At 43.8% G+C, this 18,490-nt stretch overlaps 1 protein-coding gene across 1 annotated transcript in view; it reads left to right on the plus strand.

Annotated features, from left to right (window-relative positions):
• LOC140491830 (sialoadhesin-like) overlaps nucleotides 1-18,490 on the plus strand; it is a 74,160-nt gene that overhangs the window by 19,956 nt on the left and 35,714 nt on the right. The window contains exons 3-4 of the mRNA XM_072590225.1: nucleotides 272-556; nucleotides 15,577-15,858. Of these exons, the coding sequence (XP_072446326.1) occupies nucleotides 272-556; nucleotides 15,577-15,858 (567 nt within the window). The remainder of the gene's footprint in view (nucleotides 1-271; nucleotides 557-15,576; nucleotides 15,859-18,490) is intronic.

The raw sequence follows: 18,490 nt of genomic DNA on the forward strand, positions 1-18,490 counted from the left end.
CTTCATCAGGAAACGTTGATTTCGCTGCTCGTTGGATGCTGCCTGAACTGCTGTGCTCTTCCAGCACCACTAATCCAGTATTTGGTTTTCAGTATCTGCAGTCATTGTTTTTACCTACTATGTAATTTCTGTCAATGATGACTAATAGGAGACCCAGCACAGATCCCAGTCTTGTACAAATGTCACCTGCCAATGTTCATCACTTATTTCATAATCGAGGAGGCATGAACTAACTTGAAAGTCTGTCACTTATCTTTCTATTATCCTGCAGCCCGTCCAAGAACACCCGTCATCTCACTCTCAGAGTTGGTTGAAGGGGTCAAGACCAATTTGAAGTGTTCCTCCTCTAATATTGATGAAAAGACAAAAACCAGTCTAAAGTGGTATGGTCTACCTGACCAGCCAGCAGAACAATGCAGTGATGATCCAACAGTACTCAGCAGCTGTCTCCGTTTCATCCCTTCGTATCAGGATCACAACAAGATCATCAAATGCTCAGTCACCTACAGTGCGTTCGCATATTCTGATAAAGCCAGCATCACTCTCAATGTATCATGTAAGTTCCTCGCTCGAAACAAACTCAACTGTTACAATAACCACACTGACGTGTCTCCAGTCAGAGATCGCCTCTGGCATTTTCTGCAGGTGAAAGAAAAGTTTGGTTGTTGGGTCAAAGGAGATGCGAGAGAGAGAGTGGTCAAAGATTTGAGCAAAGTTTGTTTTTCAAGAAGGTCATGTAGCCAAGCAAACCTCATCTTTATAAATCACACATTCCACAACCTCAAGGTGTTCCAACAAATTCCACAACTGATTCACCATTTTGAATTAAGAGTTTTCAACAGTTGTGAGATGAAGTCTAGATTAGAGTGGTGCTGGAAAAGCACAGCAGGTCAGGCAGCATCCGAGCAGCATGAAAGCGTCAATTTTCCTGCTCCTTGGCAGACTCTGATCTCCAGCAACTGCAGTCCTCAATTTTGCCTAGTTGTGAGATGGAGACATACAAGTGCCCCACAAAAAGCAGTGTGACAGTTGAAGAGATCATTTGTGTTATGTGTTGGGTAAATGTTGGTCAGGATACTCAGAGAAACTCCCCGCTCCAATTACATTTACTGAGACTTGTAGTCCATGGTTTCACTCAAATGAAGAGACAGGTAGAGGAACTTAACGGAGGAATCATATTAATGGTGGACCAATGGGAGTGAGAGGTGCAAGAGAGTGTCATGTGAGAAAAGGAGGGAGTTCAAATCATTGCATTATTGCTTATACTTTGCAGCACCTTCATTTCCCTGTGTAGAAATGAATATAGGGGTTGGGAGGTCATGTTGCAGCTGTACAGGACATAGGATTACCCTCTTTTCCCTTGTAAGGAATTAAGATCTCATGGATTGAGACTGCACCTATTAGATAAATTCCGTTATGAAGCCATTGAGGTAAGGTATCTCTCAAGGGTTGCCTTGAGGAGACAGTGGTTGGATCTACTCAGCATTTACAGCACTCTGTTTTACTTCCAATTTGCAGGAGTAATTTGCTGTTATTTCTAATCATCTTCTGAAACTTATTTTTACAGATAATTGCAGGGAAGTAAATGAGGGTGGGGTTGGTTCTGAAATATGCTGAAAAGTGCATTTTTGGTTGGAGCTGTTAGAAATCAGCAATATCCTTGGCCAAGCAATAGGTCTTCTTTAACCTTCTGTCCTACGTCTCTGTCCATGTGAGGGATGATTGAATACAAGAGCAGGGTCTGCCTGAGCAGCAAGTCTGAGGGTCAAGGATGCAGGCAAGTTGCAAAGGAGAAGTGAAGGTTCATTCAGTGGGCACTAATATGGAAAATGGAAGATAAAATGGGGAAATGCAAACTTCTCCACTTTGGAAGGAAAAAGGAAAAAGAAACAGAATACTTTTAACATTGTGAGAGTTCAGGAAATGTCACTCAGAGGGAAGTGGGTGCTCTCACACAAGAATCACTGAATGTTCGAGGAGAAAGTGAGGACTGTAGATGCTGGAGATCAGAGCTGAAAATGTGTCACTGGAAAAGAGCAGCAGGTCAGGCAGCATCCAAGGAGCAGGAGAATCCACGTTTCTTCCTGAAGAAGGGCTCATGCCCGAAACGTCGATTCTCCTGCTCCTTGGATGCTGCCTGACCTGCTGCGCCTTTCCAGCAACACATTTTCAGCTCAATCACTGAATGTTTGCATGTGACTACAGTATAAGGATAAATTAGGATAATAATTGATGGGTTAGTGTTTATTCTGTCCTTTGTAAATTTGGGGCCATCTGATGCTACCAATGATACAACTCATATCAAATGTCACTCACCAAACCCCTTCCCCCGTACTCACTGAGCTACATCAACTTACTTTGGTTTATAAATTCTCATCTTTATTTGCAACGCCCTCCATAACCACACTGCTCCTACCTCATGTATCTCTCCCAGCCGACATGTGGCTCAGTGATTACCTCCTGTGTGGTTCAGTGATTCGTCCTGCTGCCTCACAATACCAGGAACCCAGGTTCAATTCCAGCCTCGGGTGACTGTCTGTGTGAAGTTTGTACATTCTCCCTGTCTCTGTGTAGGTTTTCTCCCCCAGTCCAAAAGTGTGGTGGTGAGGTAAATTGGCCATGCTAAATTTTCCAGGGATGTGCAAACTAATTGGATTAACCATGGGAAATGCAGGGATAGCAGTGGACCTGGTTGTGATGCCCTTTGGAGGATTGGTATGGACTTGATGTGTCAAATGACCTGGTTTCACTCTGTAATCATTCTATGAGGTTAGCAAACTTCAGTTATGGCTTTTATCATCCACTGTTTTAATGACTATATCTTTGGTAGCTGTGTTTTCAGATACTAGAGTCCTAAGATATAGAATTCAATTAGTAAACCTCATCTTATCCCTTGTAACTCGCTCTTTGACCAATCTTCTGGTCATCTGATGTGTGGAGCGCTTTTCACATTTGGTTTTATTATGTTCTTGAGTAGCACCTTGGGAGATTTTCACTGTGCTAACTTCCGTATATAGGAGCAAATTGTTCTTTTAATGGATGTAATTTCCATTTCAATAAGGAAAGAAGCGTTGTTGTAACTAATTCTGTGGAAGGACATGGAGAAAGAGCTTTCAGACAGAAGTATTTGGAGGTATTGATCAGAGAGGGTTCAATCCTGCTTTCCCTTGGTCAAGTTGGAGTTGTGTTGATTTTTTAGGAGGGTTTTTCACTGTAAGACCCAGAGAGGTTTCTCACTGCATCTTACTAAGTTCACTTTCCGTGGTACCTATCCTGCTCCCATGGCACATCTTTTTCACGATTCCATTCCCATCTTACTGCGCATCGATCACCAATCACCTTGACACTCATGGGATAGCCACCAAAAGACCAAAATGCTTTGCACCAGTCTGGTATTGTGCCTCACTGGTAACATAATGGCACAGCATAACCACACTGCTCCTGCCATGTGACTAGAATGGCTGACTTTGTCTTCACATTCAACCACATCTCTCACCCGATTCACAGCTTAATGGCCAGGTCACACTGTTTACTTCTCTGTATGCTGCAATATCCTTCCTAAATACCCTCTCTAAGTCATCGTGATGCTGTCCCCATTTCCCACTGTATACCTGTGTTTGTCATTCAGCAGGAGGGGAACACCACATAAAGGTGAGCAATTGGGAAATTCCAGCTTTCATTGGCAACCAACAAAAGGGAATATAATCAACACCCCCCTCACACACTCACACACACACACACACACACATACACACACACACACACACACACACACACTCACAAACATACACGCACATGCGCACGTGCACGCACACACACAAAAACACAGATACAGACACGCATACGCACACCCACATACACGCACTCACTCCCACACCCACATACATTCCCACCCCCACACACACAGATATACTCCACACACACACACACACACACACACACACACACACACACACACACAATCAGCAAATCCTTGGCTGACCAAACACTGGCATTGTGACCATCACTGATTTTATATTCCATGGTCATCTGCTACATACAGCTCTCATCAGATGGGTGTCAGTCAGGGTCTGTCTGGCTTGTAGTGCCCAACTCAGCTGTGTTTGTTATAGACATCATCAGCTTCCTCTTCCCCAACGTCCTCACCTTCCTCTTTCCAAAACTGTTTCCTTCCCCACAACCTCCCCGCCCCATGATCTATTACATTGCCCCATTACTTGCTCCAATTGTGCAGAGGGTAATGTGCCAGGACAATGCAGTGCTGTCTGTGCAGACTGTACTGGAGGATGGCCCACCCCAGATTGGGCCAAGCCACAGGACTAGAGCCCCATCACCTGCTCCACCATACCGCCTGGTGGAAACATAGGCAGCATTGTTTCGGTGCTCTGTATCTGACAGGGGGTTCCACAATTCTCACAATGGGTAGGCCTTGTCCCCCAGTAACCAGCCTTGTAAGGCACCCAGACCCTCAAACACAGTAGGTATACAGAGTGCCCCAGGGTGTTGGAGTCATGCCAGCTGCTTGGGTAGAGGGGCCATAGTTAGGAAGTGAGCTCAGCGCACCTGGACACCAATGGAGTGGGACTCCTTCTTGTTGGGGAATCCCACTGTGTTGTGACACAGCTCTCTTAGCCCTATTTGTGTATACAGTCGATGGTAACCTGCCCCTGGGGATCTCGGCTATATTCCTGAATCTTATACGGCCCGGGGCTGCAGCACTGACCCTGTCACAGGGGAACAAATTGAACCAGTATGACCCTGAACAGAGACCCATCGGTCACTGTCCTGCTGCACCTGTGGGGGTACGACTGAGAGATCCCACACAGGTCACCCATCCCACACTGGAAGGAACCAGTCACAGGGAGTGTCAGAGTAACAGTGACCTACCCAGGCACAGGGAGAGGCTGTCTTCCCTCCCCCTGCAGCCCTCAGCACCCACTCTAGCATCCGGCAGAGTTCCATCACAGTGCCCTGGGACACACAGAGCCTATGTTGAGACTATACTCCAGGAAGCAGAGCTAGGATGGGAAGCCTCTGGTCCTCCTGTAACCCCCACATATCCAGAGGAGCTCTGAAGGTATCACCTTTATGTGAGACCTCCTGAAACTCCAGTATGGCTCGTTGCTGATCCTGGGTTATATAGGCCCGAGTCCGACTGTATTCACCTTAAACTTTAGCATAAAGTTCAACCACATAATTAAATAGTCGAGGAAGCAAATAAAGAAGTGAGGCTAAACTTGTAGCTAGTTTCAAGATTGACAGCAACACCTTCTGTAAATATATATAAGGGAAGAAAGAGCCTCAGTGACTTGGGTCACTTCGAGAATAAGGCTGGGGAAACAATAATGGGAACCAGATGTTAAGGGCCAGACAAGATCCCTCAAAATACATTAAGATGGCGGCCTAGACCCTGACTTCCTTTTATTTTAAAGGCAAATGTGAAGTGCTGTGTTCCAGATACAATGCAACTGGTCAAACTACTCGACAATAGGCAAAATACAATTAATTTAAACACTGCTCAGAGAGTAGTCTTCTGTCAGAGAGTAGTAGGGGTGTGGAATGACTTGCCTGCAACTGTAGAAGACTCACCAGTTTTAAGGGCATTTAAATGGTCATGGAACAAATGGATGAAAATGGAATAATGTAGTTTAATTGGGCTTCAGATTGGTTCCACAGGTTGGCGCAACATCGAGGGCTGAAGGGCCTGTACTGCGCTGTAATGTTCTATGCTTTATGTACGAGCTAAAATGAACCCAAATAAAGAGGGACTTAGACTAACTTAAATCTATTGGAAGCTTAACAGAATAATAGACATATTACCTATTCCTAATAAACTCTTCCAATATAGGAACATCCCATGATCACACCCCCTTGCTAATAAAGGGACATTCAGATACAGATTCTCACTTGCAGCTCTCCCATCCAGGAGGAGAAAACATCAAGAGGAAATTCAAGAGAGTAACAGCCTAGTGACATTCACTGAAGGTCTGTTGTGACCCCAATATCTTCTAATGCTACTGAAAATACCAAAACTCAGAACTATAGATCTGTAAGAGCTGGCCACACCCATTCAGGGTGGATTGACAAAAAAACCATGGCCTCCCAAGCTGTTTACTCAAGTGATCTTCAGGAGATGGATTGTAACCTGTACCTTACAACCTTTTCAAAATAAAACAAAACAAAATAACCTCTTAAATTGACAACATTGTAACACAGGCTAAGCAGCAGAGATGAATAAATACTTTCCATCAGTCTTCACTGTAGAAGATACTAATAGTATTCCAAAGTTACTAAATTGTCAAGGAGAGGACAGGAAACAAATAAAATAACCATCACAGGAGACAAAGTGCTCAGAAAACTAATAGAGTTAAAGACAAGTAAGTCCATTGATCTATCTAGACAGATACATGAATGTGCAGGGAGCAGAGGGATACAGATTAGATTCCCTACAGTGTGGAAACAGGCCCTTTGGCCCAACTAGTCCACACTGACCCTCTGAAGAGTAACACACCCAGGCCCATTCCCCCTAACTAATGCACCTAACTCTACAGGCAATTTAGCATGACCAATTTACCTAACCTGTACATTTTTGGGAGAAAACCGGAGGAAACCCACGCAGACACGGGGAGAATGTGCAACTCCACACAGACAGTCACCTGAGGCTGGAATCGAATCCAGGTCCCAGGCACTATGAGTCAACAGTGTGAACAACTGACCCACTGATCCTTGGGAAATAGGCAACAGGTTTAGATAGAGGATCTGGATCAGTGCAGACTTGGAGGGCCGAAGGGCCTGTTCCAGTGCTGCAATTTTTTTTTGTTCTTTGATCCTGAACAGATGCGTTCCAGGACACTAAAGAGCAGAGATGGTGAATGTTCCAGTAGTAAACTTCCAGGAATCCATAGGTTCTGGGACAGTCCCAGAAGATTGAAATACTGTCATTGTAACACATTGAGTAAATAAGGGAAGGAGACAATACACAGGTACCTGCAGGCCAATTAGTTTAACATCAGTTATTGGAATATTGTGAGAGCCTGTCATAAAGGATGTAATTGCAGATCATTTAGAAATGGATAATATGATCAAGCAGAGTCAGGATTGGCTCACGAAAGGGAAATCATGACTGACAAATTTACCAGAATACTTTGAGAAGGTAACAAGAGGGCTAGATACAGGGGAAATAATCATTGTTGTTCTCCAGAAGGTGTTTGATAAGATATCACACATTGGGCTACTTAATAGGAGCCCATGGTGTTGGAGTTCGTGGATGAGGATTGGTTTACTCATAAAAGACAGAGAGTTGGAACAAGGTGGGGGGGGGATGCATTTTCAAGATGGCAACCAATAACTGGTGGTATGCTATAGGGATGAGTTCTAGGGCTATTAATCGCTTACAACAACATATATTCATGACTTGGATGAAAAAGTGAAGGTATTGAAGCTAAGTTTGTAGATGACACAATAATAGATGGGAAGGCAGGTGGTGAGGATGACACAAAGAGTGAGCGGGTAAAAACTGGACAGTTCCAGGCCAGAGGGATTTGGGAATCCTGCTCCATGAATCACAAAAAGCTAACATCCAAGCTGCACAGGAAGTAGGGAAGGCAAATGGAATGTTGGTCTTCATTTCAAAGGAAATGGAGTATAAATGTACAGAGGTTTGGCTAAATTATACAAAACATTAGTCAAACCATAACTGGATACGCTGAATCAATTTGGCCCCTTCTGTAAGGTAAGACATAAGGCAATCCAGAAAAGGTTCACTTGGCAGATACTGGGTCTGGAGGGACTGCCCTATGAGGAAAGCTTGAATAGGTTGGGCCTGTACGGGAATTGGGATATAGAAGCAAGAGAGGCGATCTGATAAACATACAAGGTTTTAGTTTTGTCATTCACAGGATGTAGGTTTCAGCCACTAGGCACAGCATTTATTACCCATCTCTAATGCCCTGAGGGGCAGTTAAGAGTCAACCACATTCCTGTGGGTCTGGAGTCACATGTAGGCCAGACCAGATTTCCTTTATTGAAGGAGATGAGTGAAATAGATGGGTTTTTCTGACAGTAAACAATGGTTTCATGAGCATCATTAGAATCTTGATTCAGAATTAAAACAAAATTAAATTCAAACTCCGCCTTAGCAGAATTTGAACCTAAGTGCCCAATGCATTATCTGGGTCTCTGGATAAATTGCCTTGCAATGATACTACTAGACCATCACATCCAGCTCAGAGTCTGAACAGGGGAGTTGCAGAGAGACTGTTTTCCCTTGTGGCAGAGTCTAGGACCAGAAGGCGTAATCTCAGAATAAGGGGTCGTACAATTAAGACAAAGATGAGGGGGAATGTCTTCTCTCATAGGATAGTAAATGTGTGGAGTTCTTTCCCACAGAGGGCTGTGAAAACTGTGCTATTAAATATATTCAAGGCTGAGGTCGACAGATTTTTAATCACTGAAGGATAAAGGGTTATGGTGAAAAAGGCAAGAGAACGGAGTTGAAGGTGATCAGATCAGCGTCGATCTCACTGAATGGTGGAGCAGACTTGATGGGCTGAATGGCCTACTCCTGCTGCTGTGTATTCTGGTCTTCGGAGCGTAAGCCTGTTTGTAAGCAGGACACTGTTAGCACGCTTGGGATGACTCAGCTTAAAGATCATAGAGTGACAGCTCAAGTCGCATAAACCAATAGAGCTCAGAATAAAGCAGGGTCCCTCCGGCCCCATTACAAAAGCATTGGACACCATTGGTCACAGTGAGAGAATAGGAGTTACTGAGGCCACATAGCTGGCATGGGTGTAACATCATTGCAAATAACATGCTGCATTTGTAAGTTTATGTTCACTTGCACTGTTTGAAATCCTACTGTCTATAATCTTCGGACAGTTGTACCTGGTTAGCTCAGACTTATATACAAGTTGAGAAGTCTCTTCAGACCTCCAACAGAAAGTACAATGGCCAAATGTGGCTCATCTTCCACAAGCAACTGACCCCTTGACTGCAGATAGCTCAGATGTCAGGGATCCTGAGGTTGAGACTGCAGCCAAGGTGTTGCAACTTAATGTGACATGGAGGTGCCGGTGTTGGACTGGAGTGGACAAAGTTAAAACTTACACAACACCAGGTTTTAGTCCAACAGGTTTATTTGGAAGTACTAGCTTTTGGAGCACGGCTCCTTTAGCCGGTAGCTAGTGGGGCAGGTATATAGGACACAGGATTTATAGCAATAGATCAAAGTATCATACAATGGATGTGATGTATGAGATAAAACTAGAATGTGCTGTTTGGTCTTTAATCACTTAGAACAAGGGTGCAGGTTTCAGTTGATTAATATGAAAATTCCAGAATTACTTTCATGTCATATTCCCAAGATGACTTAAGGTTTTATCAGTGGATAAAAATGATGACATCTCAGCTCAGATAATACAGCAAAGGTGTGAGGTTAGAGTCTGTCTGTATCCCAACCTGGAGTCACACTGATTTTATTTCCAAAGTAGAAATTTATAAAATGTTACATGGACTGACTGCTGACAGATTGTTTGCTTTTTGAACAAAATAGAAAGCATCTACAAATACAAATCTGCAAATGCACATTCACCCCATGGACATATATGTGTGCATGTAAGAGTGTGTGTGTGTGTGTGTGTGTGTGGGCCACAGTGTGTACATTTGTGTGTGTGTGAAATTGCGTGTTTGCATGTGTGCGTGCTTGATAGAGTGTGTGCATGGGTGTGACGGTGTACATGCCTGTGTGTGTGTGAGAGTGTATATTGTGGTGGAGAGCACTGGTATTAGACACAGTACACAGGAAATATGCTCAGGTCTGGCCTGCACACATCATTCCGCAGCCTGACTGCTTCTTAAAGATGTCGTCAGCCATGTTTAGAGAGGGGAGCCATTGAACACAGCTCCTCAGAGCATTAGTCTTTGGATTAGCAATCCATTGTTAATGCCATTAGTCCATTGCCTCTCCTCAAGCTTGTAATGCTGAAGCTTGACATCTATATTGTTGTCTGCCAGTGATCCTGCTATGAGGGCATTGTATTCTATTAGCCTTTTTGATTAGTTTCTGCACCACTTTGTGACAGTTTAATGACTTATGTTCCTGCACTTCCAAGTCACTTTGAACCACTGTTTCTAGATTTTTACCACATTGGCTCAAAACTGCACAGCATCCTTTCTCTGAACAGAAATCCAAAGAAAAGTCACCAATTCCAGCTGAGATAAACCCTTAGTTCTTATTTATGTCAGGGTAAACATTATCCCAGAATTTCCAACCACCCTTGCATATGGGACAGGTGTCAGAGGATTGAATGGTTAGAAATGGTTCCTCCCATTTCAGAAGGAGGACAGCTACCAAATACAAGTCAGTCAGTTTGCAGGGATTTCTCAGAGATAATAATCCAGAAAAAAATGATAGACTAAGAAATGAATAAATGGCAATCAGCCTGGAATTTTTAATTGCAATCTTGCTTCATTGGGTTGAATGAGATTGTTTTTAAAATGCTGATGAAGTGCATTGATGTAATGTGATTGGATGAGCCAGTGTTGGGATCGGGGTGGACAAAGTTAAAAATCGCACAACACCAGATTATAGCCCAACAGTCCTGTTAGACTATAACCTGGTGTTGTGTGATTTTTCACTTTGATACAGAGTGATAAAGAAAAGGAGAACTAAAATAAATTACTCTTCCTGTCCTCCTTTCTGTGGCAGGAGTTGAATTTACAAACTTTACTTATTTACTTGCTTTTCCCGTTGAAGAATTGTTTGTGGTGGGTATCCCTACAACACGGGGAGTCTAATTTAACATGGAGTCATTGAATCATAGAGCTGTACAGCACGGAAATAGACCCTTCAGTCCAACCTGATGATTGACAGCAAACTATTGAGGGTGAAAATGATGCAAGGTTTATTTCTGCAACAAAACCCAAGGAAAGTGGTTCGCAACACATTCACACAGACACGCATTCAACAAAGAAAGGAAAGAGGAAGGAAAGAAGAGTTGTTACAGATTATTTAAAGTAAAGATATCAGAACGAGTTCAACTGAGTGAGAAAGCCCAGAAAGTCAGTGTCCAGTGATGGTCTTTCTTTCTTTTTCATTGGAGCTGAGACATAGTTGAATTGTTGGCAAAAGTGTTATCGTGATAAACTGGAAATTAAGACACTGTGCAAGTGAAATAGTTTTCATTTCAGAAATCAACATTTAAAAGATACTGGAATCATGATTTTTGTTAATTTTGCTTACTCTTATGCCCGAAACGTTGACTCTCTTGTTCCTCAGATACTGCCTGACCTACCGGCTTTCCCAACGCCACACTTTTCAACTCTGCTTAATCATTAGATGTTTTGAGCTTGACTGAGCCCCAAAAGTCAAAGCTGTGTAGTTAAAAGCAATTCAAACAAACCAACACTTTCAGTCATGTAACTGCAGCCTTATGGGGAGATACATAATCAGTGACATGGTTTTAATGTTCCCACATGAGAAGCCATTGATGTACAGAAATAGCTAAGGCGATATCTACATTAATTTAAACACTGATAGGGTTTGATGGTCCCCTTTGTTTGGGATTGGCTGGGGTAGACATCACACCGATAAGCCATTTATGTTGGACTAGTCATACAATACAAAGAGGGTCACATTCCCTGGATGGTTAGTTCATGTTTGTTGTCGTGGTAATTGCAGGTCGGAGCTTTCCAGAAATTGTAGTCAACTGGCATCATGTGATCAGTGGCTCCATATTGTTGGCCAAGAAAGTGTGCAGTTTTAAAGAAAATTTTAGAGGATATTGTTTTAATTAAATGATTTCAGATCACTCACTGCCTGCCTTCACGGCATGACATGTGTAAAACGGATTTGGTAGAAGCACTTTCCAAACATGAGACCTCGATTGAAAAGACAACCAAGGGCAGATGAACTGTAACAAAAGCAAAAATTGCTGGAAAATCTCAGCAAGTCTGGCAGCATCTACAGAGAGAAATCAGAGTTAACATTTGGATCCTCAGAACACAGATGAGCTGAAACACTGCCAATCGCAAGTTCCCCTCCATTTCCCACAGCAGCCTGACGTGAGTCCTCACAGTCACTTTGCAAAAATCCTTGAACTTCTTGCTTTGTAGATGAGCTCCAATTGTTGAAGATACTCGATTGAGCCAATTAGGGATGGACAATTAATGCTGCCCTGTGACCTTTATATGCCAACAGTGGTGACTACTTTTGTGGTGTGGTGGCAGTGTTCCTACCTCTGCGTCAGGAACCCAGGTTTAATTCCTATCGGCTCCAGAGGTGTGTAATAATATCGCTGATTTGAAAAACAGGTTAAATTTTAAAAAGGGCCTTCTTACAATGCAGTAGTAGTGTCCCTCCCCCTAAACCAAAGAGACCTGTGTTCAAGTCCCAGCTGCTCCAGCGGTGTGTAACAACATCACTGAATGGGTAGATTAGATAAATATATGCAACACAGTGGAATGAAGTGCTGTTTCTCAGAGTGCACAGGGGTGTGCGTTTAATCTTTCATGGGATGACAGGATAGCTGCTCCTTTGAAATACTTTAATGACCTCGATAAAGATAGACAGGGTTAGAGATAAATTGAATTCTGGAACAAGGCAAAAGATTTTGGAGCTGTAGTCATAGAGTCACAGAGTCATAGAGATGTACAGCATGGAACCAGACACTTCAGTCCAACTCGTCCATACCGACCAGATATCCCAACCCAAACTAGTCCCACCTGCCAGCACCCGGACCGTATCCCTCCAAACCCTTCCTATTCATATACCCATCCAAATGCCTCTTAAATGTTGCAATTGTTCCAGCTCCCACCACATCCTCTGGCAGCTCATTCCATGCACGTACCATCCTCTGTGTAAAAACGTTGCCCCTTAGGTCTCTTTTATATCTTTCCCCTCTCACCCTAAACCTATGCCCTCTAGTTCTGGACTGCCCCACCCCAGGGAAAAAGACTTTGTCTATTTATCCTATCCATGCCCCTCATAATTTTGTAAACCTCTATAAGGTCACCCCTCAGCCTCAGATATTCCAGGGAAAAAAGCCCCACCCTGTTCAGCCTCTCCCTGTAGCTCAGATCCTCCAACCCTGGCAACATCCTGGTAAATCTTTTCTGAACCCTTTCAAGTTTCACAACATCTTTCCGATAGGAAGGAGACCAGAATTGCACACAATATTCCAACAGTGGCCTAACCAATGTCCTGTACAGCAGCAATATGACCTCGCAACCCCTGTACTCAATACTCTGACCAATAAAGGAAAGCATATCAAATGCTTTCTTCACTATCCTATCTGCCTACGACTCCACTTTCAAGGAGCTATGAACCTGCACTCCAAGGTCTCTTTGTTCAGCAACACTCCCTAATACCTTACCATTAAGTGTATAAGTCCTACTAAGATTTGCTTTCCCAAAATGCAGTACCTCGCATTTATCTGAATTAAACTCCATTTGCCATTTCTCATCCCATTGGCCCATCTGGTCTAGATCCTGTTGTAATCTGAGTTAACCCTCTTCGCTGTCCACTACACCTCCAATTTTGGTGTCATCTACAAACTTACTAACTGTACCTCTTATGCTCACATCCAAATCATTTATATAAATGACAAAAAGTAGAGGGCCCAGCACCGATCCTTGTGGCACTCCACTGGTCACAGGCCTCTAGTCGGAAAAACAACCCTCCAACACCCTCCTCTGTCTTCTACCTTTGACCCAGTTCTGTATCCAAGTGGCTAGTTCTCCCGGTATTCCATGAGATCTAACCTTGCTAATCAATCTCCCATGGGAAACCTTGTCGAACGCCTTACTGAAGTCCATATAGATCACATCTACTGCTCTGCCCTCATCAATCTTCTGTGTTTCTTCTTCAAAAAACTCAAGCAAGTTTGTGAGACATGATTTCCCATGCACAAAGCCATGTTGACTATCCCTAATCAGTCCTTGCCTTTCCAAATACATGTACATCCTGTCCCTCAGGATTCCCTCCAACAACTTGCCCACCACCGAGGTCAGGCTCACTGGTCTATAGTTCTCTGGCTTGTCCTTACCACCCTTCTTAAACAGTGGCACCACGTTTGCCAACCTCCAGTCTTCCGGGACCTCACCTGTGACTATCGATGATACAAATATCTCAGCAAGAGCCCCAGCAATCACTTCTCCAGCTTCCCACAGAGTTCTCGAGGTACACCTGATCAGGTCCTGGGGATTTTTCCACTTTTAACCATTTCAAGACATCCAGCACTTCCTCCTCTGTAATCTGGACAGTTTGCAAGATGTCACCATCTATTTCCCTACAGTCTATAGCTTCCGTATCCTTTTCCACAGTAAATACTGATGCAAAATATTCATTTAGTATCTCCCCCATTTTCTGAGGCTCCACATTAAGGCTGCTTTGCTGACCTTTGAGGGACCCTATTCTCTCCCTAGTTACCCTTTTTTCCTTAATATATTTGTAAAAACCCGTTGGACCAAAGTCCTTACACTAAAGAACATTGAGGCGAGATTTGAGAGAAATATTCAAGATCATGAAGGATTTCGTAGAGCCCGTGGCAGAAGAATTGGTAAATAAAAAAAATACGGATTTACAGGGTGGCACGGTGGCTGGGCAGCATGGTGATTGAGTGGGTGGCACTGGCTGCCTCACAGCACCAGAGATCCAGGTTCGATTCCCCCCTCAGTGACTGTCAATGTGGAGTTTGCACATTCTCCTAATGTCTGCGTGGGTTTCCTCCCACAGTCCAAAGATGTGCAGGTTGGGGTGATTCGGCCATGCTAAAATACCCATAATGTCCAGGGGTGTACGGGCTAGGTGTGTTAGTCAGGGCAAAAACAATGACTGCAGATGCTGAAAATCAAATACTGGATTCGTGGTGCTGGAAGAGCACAGCAGTTCAGGCAGCATCCAACGAGCAGCGAAATCGACGTTTCGGGCAAAAGCCCTTATTCCTGAAACGTCGATTTCAAAGCTACTTGGATGCTGCCTGAACTGCTGTGCTCTTCCAGCACCACTAATCCAGTGTTAGTCAGGGGTCAATGCAGAGAAATGGATCTGTGTGAGTTACTCTTCGGAGGGTCTTGCTGAGAAATTTGTCTCATCGATAGTCACAGGTGAGGTGCCGGAAGACTGGAGGTTGGCAAACGCATACTGTAGGGAATCTAATCTAATCTGAAAAGAGCAGGAATATGCAGACACTCCCACTTACACAGCAAGTTATTATGATCTGAAATGCCTGTAGAAGAGGTTCACCAGAAAAGGTTAAAAATAACTCAACAAATTTTGTAGATCAGAAAGGATTGGTAAGTTTAAATGGAATGAGCAGTGCAGTGAGATTGATTCCGCAGATCGAGCAGCACGGGGTTCATGGCGATAGCTGAGCTACATCAACCTATAATTCTATCAACCTATATGTAAGATACGATTGAACATCCTAATTCCAACATAAACAAGTCAAGGTTGACCCACTTCCTGTGGGGATTATGAAATATGGCAGACAACATGTGAATTAGGAATGGCCAATCCTATTTGTGCTGTTTTCCATAACATATGTTATAAGTCCACAAATTATCTTTCACTTTCAGATGCACCCAAAAATGTAACAATCCAAGTGGATAAGGGATCAGAATTAACAATCAGAGAAGGTGATAAGCTCTCCTTGATATGCACCAGTAACAGTAATCCTGAAGCTATGTACAGCTGGCATAAGAGGGAGGAAGAAAGCGGTGAGACAAGACTTATTAATGGCTCAAAAGGAACTCTATCCTTCCAGAATATTACAAGCAGCGACTCTGGGTTCTACAGTTGTACAGCAACAAATCATGTTGGAAGTAACAAGTCAAATACTTTGGAAATTCATGTCCAATGTGAGTAACGATGTGTTTTTTTCAAAATATTGTTTTGATTGAGTTTGTTCTGTGATTACCTCATTGCCCCTGAGAGATGTTCACCCTCTCCTTTCTCAAACTTTGTCTACACACCTTTCCCTAATTCACCTTTTCTCACCCTTCCCCATGGGCTTTGCTAATTGAATCAGAGGATGAAAGAGAGAGGTGGGGGAGGATTATAGTGAGTGAAACAAGGTCAGCCTGGTGAACCTCATAGAATCTGAGTTCCCTGATTGGGGTTGTTAACCTGGTCTAATTAGGGAGCCTTGGCTGACAGATATAAACATGAGTGTCAGAGGTTCTGTTCACTCTGAGAGCTGGCTCTGAGGGAGCTGGACCAGTGTCAAGGACTCTCCAAGTGTAAATACAGGGTGACTTGGTGTTGGGATACTGGCCTGTGTGGAGTTTTTGCAGTGGTGATGAGAGAGAAAACGATACGATGTTGAAGAAGATTGCTCGCAACAGTCGTCTCTGTGTTGGGATAAGCATTTCTGGCATCACACTGTTGTTTGGGAAGCTTGACTTGTTCCATCCTGCTCTCGAAGTATGTGGAAAGAACATGTTTTTTTTTATTCCAGGCAAATCACATTGGGGCAGATGAAAAACAATGAGTAATTCTGCTGACAGCTTGTGGACCTGCAGCCTTTTCAGTTTTTAGGAGCCTTACTTTCCCTGAGGCATCAGACACTAAAACCTTTCAAGAGTTGATAGATTTAGCTAAGGAATATTATGACCCCAAGCCTCCTCTAATTCGGTCATGTTATCAGTTTTATTCGGCTGTTTGAGAACTGGGGGACTTGCATCGCGATTTTTGATGAGGCCAAGAGGACTGGCAGAGCCTTGTGAATTTGGTTTAACACTTAGTGAGTCGCCGAGAGACCATTTGGTTTGTGGACTTAATGATGTAATTATTAGCTGAAGCCCAACTGGACTTCGGACAGGCACGACAACTGGCTTTATAATTGGAAACTGCAGCAAGTGGAGTGTATGTGTTACAGGGTATGTCGGTGGAAATGGTCACCCTCACCAGTCTGACTGAGCTTGGAGAACACTTCCTGAGTGAAGGCAGTTGTACAGTCTCCCTCACGACTTATCTTGAACAGAGGGACTCGAGATCAGCCCACAGCAACGCCCCAAAACAAAGGCAAGGTTCAGCCAAATGGTTAAAATTTGCTTCAGGATCTGGGCTGGCAAACCATATTTGCTGCCAGAATGCAGACTTGAGACAGCAAAAGAACCCAACTAGACCTGAATGGAATAAGGGAACTCACAGGGCAGTACACAGGAGAGTGCACACCCTGGAAAATATCTACATAAGGTTTGGAACAGTTAAACTGCTCAGCAACATCCAAACCAGAACCAATCAAAATAAATATCTGGTTAAATGGTCCCCAGTACGAATGGAGATTGTATCAGTGATCACAAAACCAATCTTGAACAAAATTTGCTCTGGGCTCCAACCCTTACATTTGCACAAGACCTCAGCTCGTCTGTGGACCTTTATTGAGGAACCTCAACAGACTCAGGACACACCTTCAGTTCCGGTCTCTTGGGAGAAGCAGCTGTGTTAGATCGAACTGATTACACTAAAAGCTTCAGCCCAAGCCTGATGGAGTGAAATTGATTGAGAAAGATTCATCTTGATTGACTCAACATGTTTTGATTAGAAAATGGCTGCCTGAGTGAAGTCCTAAATAAATATCCGGAAGATTTTCAGGAGGGTGTAGGAACTATCAAAGGAGCCAAGGCCAACTTGCACGTTGACCAGGAGCAATCCCATGATTCTCCAAGGCCCACCCAGAGCCATTTGCCTTCGGGGCAAAAGGAGAGACAGATGTCAGGAGGCTGGAATGTGAAGGAATCATCAAACCAGTCCAGTTTGAGGATTGGACAGCACTGGTCCCATCGATTGTGAAGCCTGATGGGTCAGTTCGACTTGGAAGGGATTTTAAAACAAATGTTGAATCATTTCTCACAGCTGGATCAATACCCAATTTCTCATATAGAGGGGTTACACACAATGGGGTTGGCTGGGGGGTGTCAGTGAGGTGGGGGGTCATGGGTCCTGTCCTTCCTGAAGCTAGGCGTGAGCTGGGTATATGTGCAGTTGCGGTTAGATGAGGATTCCCAGAAGTGCGCTACAATTAATACCCAGGAGGGTTTGTACCAATGCACAAGGCTGTCATTTGGGGTATCACCCGCCTGTGCCCTTTTCCAGTGGTTGATGGAGAACATTTTAGAAGGGCTACCCCATTTACCCAGATGACCTGCCAATAACAGGGAAGACTAACAAAGAGCACATGGAAATTGAACATTCTGGTTCGATGTTTCTCCAAGGTGGGCTTACAGATTAGAAGGGAACAATGAGTGCTCCAGGCACTGGAAGTGATCTGCGTGGGCTACAGAGTTGATAAGATCAGGTTACATCCGTTGGAAGATAAAGTGAGGACGATGAAAGGTGTCCCAGCTCCCACAGCTGTAACGCAGCTGAGGCCTTTCCTTGGATTGATGAATTATTACGGAAAATTCATTACATAGCCTTGCCTCCATCCTGACACCCTTACACTTGCAATTGAAAAAGGGTCAGCCTTAGAAATGTTCTCATGGTCAA

Source organism: Chiloscyllium punctatum, chromosome 20 (assembly GCF_047496795.1).
Source record: "Chiloscyllium punctatum isolate Juve2018m chromosome 20, sChiPun1.3, whole genome shotgun sequence".
Lineage (NCBI taxonomy): Eukaryota > Metazoa > Chordata > Chondrichthyes > Orectolobiformes > Hemiscylliidae > Chiloscyllium > Chiloscyllium punctatum.